General features: G+C 42.2%; 1 protein-coding gene across 2 annotated transcripts; it reads right to left on the reverse strand.

Moving 5' to 3' along the window:
* Nucleotides 1-1,146: 1,146 nt before the first annotated feature.
* Nucleotides 1,147-10,330, reverse strand: LOC132575114 (fatty acid-binding protein 5-like). Of its 2 annotated transcripts, XM_060243585.1 has the most exons (4): nt 10,143-10,330; nt 5,288-5,460; nt 1,777-1,881; nt 1,147-1,409 (listed from the first exon to the last, which is right to left on the reverse strand). In XM_060243585.1, the coding sequence occupies exons 1-4, from the start codon at nt 10,219-10,221 to the stop codon at nt 1,359-1,361; spliced, it is 408 nt and encodes a 135-aa protein (XP_060099568.1). In that variant the 5' UTR covers nt 10,222-10,330; the 3' UTR covers nt 1,147-1,358. The 2 variants fall into 2 exon arrangements, with proteins under 2 accessions (XP_060099568.1, XP_060099567.1); XM_060243584.1 differs by having other exon boundaries at nt 1,147-1,881; nt 10,143-10,270.
* Nucleotides 10,331-10,937: the final 607 nt, after the last annotated feature.

Genomic DNA, 10,937 nt, shown 5'->3' on the forward strand with positions numbered 1-10,937 from the left:
TATGAGCACTAATACTTCACTGCAACAAAGAGCAACCTAGTAATGACAAATATGTATAAAATTGCTCTTTAAATACCGTGTTACCAGGTAATGATACACAGGAGCAAAAATGAGCTGTGGGGGAATTAGGGGGCTAAGTAGGACAGCAGTTCTAGAACAGTAGCATCAAATAGAACCATTTTAATGAACGTTGCATCTTTTGCTTATGAAGAACAGGGGCCAAAGTGCAGATGATTGAGGAAGGCAATGGCAAACCACCCCATAAAAAGTCTGCTAAGAAAATGTCATGATGCGACATCATCTCATGGGTCAGTAACGACTCAGTGAATGTACAGGGGACTACCTTACTGTACCATAGTCCCATTGACTTCAGCACATTTACTGTTGTGTCAATCATGGGACGCTCTCCAACAGCAACCCTTTTCCTGCTAACACAGATTGCAGGGGGGAAAGTGGAATGTGGAGTAGGGTTACCAATCTCCGCAGGCTCCTTGCCAATATGGGAGCCTAACTAGGGATTATTTCCATGGCCTTCCAACTCCAAGAAACCGGAAACGTTTGTGGGTGGGAGAATGTCACTCAAAAACAACTCCCCTGGGGGCTCCCAATCCTGACAGAGTGTTAGGTGCAGAAATGCACAAGTGGTGATTCAAAACCCTGGGGTGAACCCTGGGGTCGCACACATCGCGACCTGAAAACAGGGTGAAAGCACGGACATCTGTAAAGAGTGGACTTTCTCCGATGCCTAATAATTTGACTTCGTAGAACAGAATGCCAATGACTGGGGAACGGGAGGCAGATATCACTGTCTGATCATGCACTTTAAATCCAGAAGGGAACAGCAATTACATCAGTTCAAACTGCTCATCTGATCACAGCCAGGGTGTCCCAACACTGCAGAAAATTAAGGAAGGGCTCACAATGGAGGCAAAGGTATGAAAGCAAGGATTTCCTGAAACCACAAACTCAAGGGTCACAAACAGCTATCCACATTTTTTAACTGTCTGGCATAGCTGTGAGAATCACAGAACCTCATTGGTAGATGAGTGAACTACAGTGGAGTGACAACGAACTGTTAAGCCCATAAGACTCATGATACTCTGTTATTTAAAAAAATATTTCAAAAACTACAGCACAGTTATATAATTACATCTTTGACTTGTCAAATTTAATAGTTCTCAAAAGATACATAACATATTTGAAATTTAATTGCATACAGTACTGATTCTTCCGAGATACTAAAAAACAAGGAAGTCAGGAGACAAGGGTGAGAAATAACATGGAGTGTTGACTAGCTTTATGCCTGGAACTGAGCTGTCCATCACCGAACTCCCAATATAAACAAAGGAGCAGGGTCTTCATGCTTTCTTGTAAATGCGAATACATTTGACATTGTTCATGACACATTCCTGGAAAACAAAAAAGGTTCACTCATAAGACTTTTTCTTACTCTTTCTCTCATGTGAAAACAGGGACTAACTCTAATGTCACCAGAAAGCTGTCTGTCCAGGCTGGGCACTGACAGTTTGTTCTCATCCTCCCTTCCACCCTTTGCACATGAAGATCTGGAGGGAAGGAAGTCTTCAGTTAAACTTCAGCTTGTTGTGATGCACAGTAGAGCAGGTGAATTTATTATGCTTGAAGTGTATTGCATATTGCTGTTGCTTATAATTCTGCATGGAAACCAGGAGTAACTATGCTTGAAGTAGCTGAAGAAGTGTGCAAGTTTCTGTTGCTTATAATTCTGCATGGAAACCAGGAGTACATTCTACTTACCACAACCAGCTTCCCATCTACCACCTTCCTTGTTATCGTGGTCTCTTTGCCATCCCATTTTTGGACCTGTGTCAACACGTTATCGTCACCTAACGTTATAATGGTCTGCAAAAGGAATACAGAGACTTTGGTATTTAGTTAGGAGCTAACTAAATTGGACTTGGATTTATAACTTAACTTGTTGAAGGCCTCAGAAAAAGCAACAGCAATTTTTTCATAAAGGAAGTAAAAGGCAATCAGACTGTAACTCCCATGTTTCTGATTCTTCATTGTAATTTATAATTAAGATTGAAATAAATGGATGGTAAGCAACCTTTTTCATGCATTAACTTATAGGGGTGTATATCAGTGGCCATTTGCAGCTTCCATCTATGCGCTGAGGAGTTGTATTACCATATGAACATATGAAGCTGCCTTATACTGAATCAGACCCTTGATCCATCAAAATCAGTATTGTCTGCTCAGACTGAAAGCAGCTCTACAGGGTCTCAAGCTGAGGTTTTTCACGCTTATTTGCTTTTTAGTTGGAGATGCCGGGGATTGAACCTAGGACCTTCTGCTTACCAAGCAGTTGTTCTACCACTGAGCCACCGTCCCTCCATGTTCTTGATTGATCAGATTTCTAACTGAGAATGGTAAAACTCCTCATAATTCAAAGATCTGTATTATTTATGCTGAATTAAACATGTCTGAGAATTTTAGTTCCCTCCCACTTCACAAGACTAGCACTCCAGCTGATATCAGTCTCCCTTTCTTCAAAGATCTGAAGGTATTCCTTACTCCAAGTAATCCACCTCCTTGTCATGACTAACTCTTTTTCTTTCCACAAAGCACTACTGAGAAAACAGCTAAAAATTAGAAATATTTATACAAACAGTAGATAAATGCAGTGCCTTGGGATGCTGGATGGTTAATGAAGAATGATACATTCAGTTATTGTCTCCAGCTGTTTTTATTCCATTGCTTGTATCTGAAGACGTGTGCTTGCACACGAAAGCTTATACTTTGAATAAAACTTTGTAGGTCTTAAAGGTGCCACTGGACTCAAACTTTGTGCTGCCTCCAACTGTTGCTTCCTCTCTAAAAAAAAATTCTGTAGAAAACCTCTTGTCAGAAATTTGATGTTAGCTCAGAATACTCAAGACTGACTGAAGATATTTTTGTGCTCAATGTGGAACATTCAAGAAACACAATCCACTATTAGTATTAAATGTATATGCCGCCTCTTGCCACCAAGGAGTCTTGAGGCAGCTAACAACAACTAAAATATTAACAGATATTAATTAAAAACATAATACACAGGAGTTAACATAAAAACATAATATATTGGAAAATTTAAGCCCTATTAAAATAAAGCACTGATTCTTTCAATCAGGCTTGTGCAGAAAAAAAAAAAACATTCCAATTAATTGTGGGCCAGATTGTGGGTCAGTGGTAGAGCATCTGCTTGCCATGCAGAAAACCCCAGGTTTAATCTCCAGCATCTCCAGTTAAAGATCTGGCAGCAGTGATGTGAAAGACCTCAGCCTGAGGGCCGCTGTCACTCTGAGTAGACAATACTGGCTTTGATGGACCAAGGGTCTGATTCAGTCCCAGTGATGCTCCCAAATCTGCCACCTACAGCAACCATTTTAGTTCAGGGGTGAAATTCTAGCAGGAGCTCCTTTGCATATTAGGCCACACCCCTGATGTAGCCAATCCTCCAAGAACTCACAAGGCTTTTTTTTGTAAGCTCTTGGCTACATCAGGGGTGTGTGGCCTAATATGCAAAGGAGCTCCTGCTAGAATTCCGCCCCTGAATTTGCTTAACAATAGTGTTAACAATAGTGTTCTGTATATTAAAGTACATTGGCTCTAAACCTTCAGTTTAGTTCAACTGCAGGCTTTTATATTTTAGCAAAAAGAGCAAAACAGTGACAGTTAATAGTTAAGAACTGTATAGGGTGCCACCTGTATTTTAAAGTAAGTCTTTTGGAATCACTTTGGTTGAGCACTGCCTAAAGACAGATTTATTTAAACATTTATATCCTGCCTAATCTTCTCAGACACAAGGCAGCTAACAATGCAACAGCAGTCTGTAAGAACACAGAAGTATCATAGTCTACTTAAAAAGATACAAACCAAAGAATTAAAAAAAAAAACACAGCCAACTCTGCCAAAACCATGTGATAAACTAGTTTGGAAACATCCCTCATTTTGAGATGAAGGAAAGATCCTGGCAAGTAGCCAATATACTTCTGTGCACTAGGTTTGCTCTTAGCCTGAAGTAATATCCTCTACAACACTAGGAAGAATTTCTGGATCTGAAAGAATCATATAGCTTGCCAACCTTTATGGTGTAATGCAAAACCAGTTTCGTTTCTCTTTTTTAAAGGACCCTCAATTTAGAAAATGTCCAGTGCCAATGAAATCAGATTTGTTTAGCACTAATTTGTAAAAATTCATTTTCCAATTCAGACAGGGTTTTCAACATGATTATTCAGAGATACAGGGCAATAGTCCAAAAGGGACAAAAAACAAAAGATGAGCAAAAGAAGAAAAAGAGAAGAGTTGGTTTTTACATCCCACTTTTCTCTTCCTGAAGGGGTCTCAAAGCTTCTTACAATCACATTCTTTTCCCCTCTCCGCAGCAGGCACTTTGTACAGCAGGTGGGGCTGAGAGAGTTCTGAGAGAACTGAGAATGGTCCAAGGTCACCCAGCAGGCTTCATGTGAAGGAGTGGGGAATCAAACCTGCTTCTCCAGATTAGAATTCACTGCCCTTAACCAATACACTATGCAGACTGTTGATACAGTTAGTGAAGTAAATGGTTTATTAATGATACAGTAACTAACCCTCATGTGTTTTACACACCAGGGGATTAGAAAGTATAATTATCTCCAAAGTTTTCCCTATAGCTGTCAAACAACAGCCCACTTTCACTTGTAACAGCAGTTGAAGTAGAATACTGGGCACTCAAGAGAGAATCCGTACGTCTGAGTCTTCTTTCAGATATTAGCACAATAATTGTGAAGAAAGTTAAGTTTCACTTGTCCATGTGAAAAAACTTAGAAAGCAAGTTTAATTCTAATAAGGGACAATACCAGCTTTCTGTTGTATTCAGAGACAAATGCTGGTGCAGACATCTCTTAAAACTTGTCAATAAGAAAGTTGGGGAAGAGGCATGGCTTTCTAGTATAGCAGGGGTGGCCAATGGTAGCTCTCCAGATGTTTTTTGCCTACAACTCCCATCAGCCCCAGCCAGCATGGCCAATAGCTGGGGCTGATGGAAGTTGTAGGCAAAAAACATCTGGAGAGCTACTGTTGGCCACCCCTGTAGTATAGCATATATATCTCAAGTTCAATCCCTACTATCTCTAGTTAAAAGATTTTAGGAAACAGGTGTTAGAAAAGACTTTTTTCTTTTAGAGACTTAGAGAGCTGCTAGTTAGAGCAGACAATACTAAACCAAATGGACCAATGATATTACTTGTGTAAGGTTGCCAGCCTCACATGATCTGCAGAAAATTACCTCTGTTTTTCGGCCATCTATTGTCTCTTCATTGAATTTCTCATTCAATTTGAAACAGAATTCTGATGTTTTGAAAGTACTTTCTGTTTTCACTCGAAGTGTATCTCCGTCCTTGCTGATGATAACATCTGGCTTGGCCATACTTCCCATCTTCCTCATGGCCAAGTTCACACCTACAGAGGTATAGGCACAATCATTACATTGTCTTGAGAAGAGATTACCTAACTTTAATTAACAAGTGTGGGGAGGAAGGAGAAATTTGGAGAATCGCTGATGCATTGCAGCACACCATTAAACAGGTTGCTCTGAGTTAGTTTATTCCACCTTACAAGTCCAACAGGTCTTTTATATAGAAACTCAGCATATTAGAACATGAGTTCTGGTGTCACCTATAATTAATTATATATTAGATTTTTAATAGACTCCAGAAAATAAAATGAATCCACATGGATAACATGTACCTATCCTTGGCTATGCAATAAAAGGGATAGGGGAAAAATTCTCATGCTGAAACTGTATAAATTTGAGACGCTCAGACCACTTTCTGGAGAGAGGTTAAAAATACAATAAGAGAATGCAAAATGTTCACTACAATGCTTACCTTCAAAATCACCCCACTCTGTGGAAACCAATAGTAATCTGCAGAATATGTTATTTCAATAGAGTTATATCCTCTTAATGGATTTACAGTCAGTGATGTGGGGTGGAATTTTTTTTTAACAATACTATATTTTTCCATGGAAAATTTCCCACCCCACATAAGTAAATTTAGTCTCTTTTAGTTGGAGTTTCCAAGGCTGTTGTGCTGCAAATCAATCATGTTGAATTGTGCCAAATGTGGGATATGAAGTGTGGACAAACCCCAGTGCTTGTATATGGTCTGGACTTCTGAATTGAGTGTTTGCCTTCTTTTGCTAACATTATTTAAATATGTAAATTATTTACTTAAATGTAAACAGAAAGATTTCCTGGATTTCCCCCCCAGAAAACCCACATTATTGCTGTGCCATCCTAAGCAGAGTTGCGCTCTTTTTACACACTTAGAAGGGTGTAACTTTGCTTAGCATGGCATTATTAGACCAACTGCCCTGATCTAGAGAGTCAAGGCTAGCCCAGTCTAGTCAGATCTCAGAAGCTAAGCAGGGTTGACCCAAGCTAGTGTTTGGATGGGAGGCTTCCAAGAAATACCAGGGGCATGACACAAAGGTAAACAATGGCAGCCACCTCTCAATGTCTCTTCCCTTGAAAACCCCATGGGGTCACCATAAGACAGTAAAAAAAAAAAAGGATCAACTAACTAAAGATGTCTAAATTCCATTCCCTGGAGACAGACTTGGGCCTATTTAGATTTCCTTCCCTAGTTCTAAATCTTGTCACTTCTCCGCCAGATCCTTTTTAGGTCAAGGAAAAGAAATGCTTGTTCATAATTTGATGGCTGCAATTTCAAGCAATGACTTGCATCACAGATCAACCACTCCAGATAGTGGTTTCACAGCAGCTCAAATGCTATTCTTTTCAATGGTGATTAATCAAGAACTGAGTAAGAAAGTCATGTGATATCAAGGGATAGGGCAGGTGCATGTTTAATTGTACACTAGAATATCTAAAAGTACATCTGCTTCCTGGATTGAATATTAAAAGTGTGGTCCTTAGCAGAATTACACTCTTCTAAATTCACTGAAGTCAATTGAACTCTCTTGTAATTAATTGATCTACTTACTCCATCTTTACTCCACCTTTCTTCCCACTGGAAACCCAAAACAGTTTACACTGTTCTCCATTTTATCCTCATGACAAGGTTAGATTAGGATTCTGTTATCAATGTTTGCAAGATTGCTTCTTCCCAAAGTAAGGTACAATGTAGCACATGTCAGTCATTCTGTTCTTGCACCTGGGACTCCTGATGCCTTATTATGGCTCCTATTTGTTGGGGAGGGATATGACCTGTAGGAAAATGGGTCACTTGTACATGCCTCAATAACTTGTGACTTACAAAGCCAAATAAAGCACAACTGGCTGCCAAGTACTTGAAATCCACATTTTTGTACCATTGCAGATATGAAGAGATGGGGGGAATGGGTTTATTGAGTCCCTGGTAAACCAGTATACAGGACTAGTAGCTTGCATTTAGTTTGCAGTCACAAGTTGTCTTGGCCTTCACTGGTGCATGGAAGGAAAGAAACCTGTGTGCACATATCCTTTGTTTTCCTTTCTTCATTGGAAGGACTGTACATGAGCTATGATTACTCTCACACATGCACAGGAATGGTCTACAATCCAGGTTCAAATCTCACTCACCAAGAAACAACTGGGTGGACCTGGGCCAGTCACCCTCTCTCAGCCTAGCCTAACTCACAACGGTGTTGTGAAGACAAAATGTTGAAAGAGAACCATGTTTGCTGCCCTGAGCTCCTTAGAGGAAAACTGGGGGAAAATGTACTAAACAAATGAATATGCCATTCTTTCTCCCTGCATTTGCAGCTCTCGTTAAAGAAATACTGCAGCTTTTCTACCTGTGGAAAAGCATGCAGGCAATATTCATTTATGTGGTAAGAGCCTTGGTGGATGTACAACAGGTCAAACTATTCTAGCATCCTGTTTCCATACTGGTCATCCAAATGCCTCTGGAAAGTCTATAAGCAGAGCATGGAGGCCAAACTCTGCACCTGTGGTTTTCAGTACAGTGGTACACTTGGGGTTGCTAGCTCTAGGCTGGGAGATACTTGGAGAATCTGGGGGGTGGAGCCTGGGAAGGGTGGGGTTTGGGAAGGGACCTCAGCAAGGTACAATGCCTTTCCAAAGCAGCCATTTTATTGGGGGGAATTGAACTCCATGGTCTGGAGATCAATTGCAATATTGATAAATCTTCCCCTACCTGAAGGTGGGCATCTTTAGGTGCACTTCCTCTGAACATGAGGAATTATATTTAGCCAATTTTGCATAACTTCTTGTACATTCATTTATTTTCTTCTGTTTTGGTTCACAAAATTCAGTTTGTTCTGCAAATGTTAGATTACTGGCACAGAACATACAGAGTTCTGTTCAAGAGCTCACTCAGAGTTTAACCAGAACATACAGAGTTCTACTCAAAAGCCATCACTGAATTCTGTGGTGTAATTAATCCCAAAACATAGAAAGGAGCAAGATTATGACAAGGCAGCCAGATTAGAATTCATGGAACTGTCATTCTTCCCAGATTCAATTTCAATTGAAGCTGTTGCCTTAAAACACAGTATAATCTGGTAGCGCTATTAAGCACAGTACAAAACGATTCCTCCCTAATCTTAGGAGTGAAATATTCAATTTTTAAAAAAGAGAACTATATTAGGTAGGTTAAATTTTGTTTCTCTTGTGAACAGATAAAGAACATTAATCAGATTAGCATTTTTCCTGTCCTTCAGTAATGTAACCAAAGCCAAATATTTATACATAATACAATATCTTGTTCTAAAGAGGGATGTATCCAGCTCTCCTCGCTAGGTGGGGTTCCCATATTTCCTAGTGGGATATCAAAATGAACAAAAAACCCTCTATGATTTCCTCATAACCAACAGAAATATCTTAACCCAAACCCAAGCGTATATTTGATTGTTTATGAACAATTCTTATTAAGAGGTAAAATGTACACACTGAGTAAGATCAGCTATTTTAAATGTAGAAGTTTCTGCTTGCTTAATAAAGACCTCCTTTAATAAAGGAGCTTGGTAGCCTTTCTTAGCTATAATCCTGCTATGCTCATAGAAGCTAAAGGGGTAGAAAGATTATTGTGATATTTAAGAAGGATACAGCGTTACTTAGGATGGCACAATAAACTACCCTTTGTATACCCACTGCTAGTGCTGATATATCCAAATCCAGATGTCAAAGTCTCCTGTGCTCAAAGGTTTTGCTGACTGCTCTCTTTTTGCTTTCTGATTTAGAGGAAAAGCCACCCAGTCAATACACCAGATCTTCTCTTTACCGTGTCCCTCCCCCCTGCCTTCTCTTGCGCTCTCATCTCCACATACAAGCGTCTTTCTACACACTGTTCCATTCAGATGGTCTTTCTTCATTCCTCAGCTAAAATTTTTGTGTGGGACAAAAGCCGCTTTGTGGCTGCGGGTTCTTAAAAGCAAGACTGAGAACGCCTCCGCAGACCTTGGGCAGAGCATTCGATCTCCCGGGAGCTGATGAAATGAGACCCGAAACTGCTAATCCTGGATGGCGCACGAGCGAGGCGAGACAAGAGTGCTTCCAGGAAAGGGACATGAATTAACTCCTATTTCCTTCTCATAATCCTCGGCTGCTAATCAAGCCAGACAGACCACAGGGGCATCATGGAGCAGGCAGAAGCACCGCGCTCAGCAACCAAACGGCATTTGGGACAGTTGCTGCGATTTCAGAGAATCCACGAGAATGAACTCTGTAACATCCTATGCGTAATCGAGACACCACGCAGTTGGCTAAGCCACACTCGATATGAAGTGGCAGCGGTCCATCAGAGCTCCAACCACAAAGATTTCGTTTAGAAGTGGGGGGGGGGGGTCCTACTTCCACATCAATTAACGCCGAGAATGTAGCCCCCACCTTCGGGTGGAAATACACACGCAAGTACACACCCACAAAATCTAAGAGAAAGAAGAGATTTCTCCCTGGTCCCCCCTCCCATCCCTTCTTTGGACATAGGTAATCTGCCCAACCTTGGGGTGGGGGAGAGATTTTTTTTTGGGGGGGAGCTCCTGGTTCCCCTTCTCTTTCTTCACTCAACCTGCTCGTCCTTTCATTCAACCCGTCTCATGGTCCTCTTGGCCAAGAAGCGCCTCCTTCCAAAGCAGAAGGCTTCTGTCCCTCCCCTCGTCTTCTTGTTGCGCCTTACCCAGTTCTTTCATATAGTCGTCAAAGCCCTCACTGGACTCCAGGCTCCATTTGCCCAGGAAGACTTCGGGGTTCGGCATCGCGCTCCGCTTGCAAACTTCTCACTGGGGCTCAGAAGACACCCTGCAGAAGGCTGCCCGAAGCGGGCCGCCTTTATACAGCTGGCGCGGCCATGGGTCGCCGCGGACTGGGAGGGCCAATGGGGAGGGGCTGACGTCACGGTCAGGAAAGCCTGGCTCGCCCAGCCTGCGGCGGCGAGCCCGTGTGGCTTCCTTCCCTGCCCGCCTGCTTGCCCAATGCCGGGCTGGCGGCCAAAGGGCGTCCGTAGTAGATGGAAGCCCTGGCGGAGGCCGCGTTCCAAAGGCGAGGAGCGGCGCAGCGGTGCTGTGGCTGCAGCAGCGGTGCCAGGCGCCCCGGTTGCTCCTCCACCCTCAGCGGGCCAGCGACCCAGGCAGAAGCAGCTTGGCTCGGGCGCCCTGCCTTTCCACTACCCTCAACAAAGCCGGCGCGCTTTCCAGATGAGCCAGCTCAGGCCCTCTTCTTCTTCTTCTTTTGCTGCCGATGACCTACAGTAGCCTTCCCGAAGAAGGAGAAGGACTGGTGGGCATGGAAGGGGAACATTGGTGTGATTGGAGAATGGGTTGCGGTCCCACTCTGAAGACGGCTTATTGTGTAGATCCAAGGCATCCATACAATGGTACAAGGCTGGCAGAAGAGAAGAAATTAGTGTTAATTACCCTTCCTTTGGAAACGAGCGTTATTTGTCTGGGCCCAGCACAGACTTGCAATCCAGCGG

Source organism: Heteronotia binoei, chromosome 7, assembly GCF_032191835.1.
Source record: "Heteronotia binoei isolate CCM8104 ecotype False Entrance Well chromosome 7, APGP_CSIRO_Hbin_v1, whole genome shotgun sequence".
Classification (NCBI taxonomy): domain Eukaryota; kingdom Metazoa; phylum Chordata; class Lepidosauria; order Squamata; family Gekkonidae; genus Heteronotia; species Heteronotia binoei.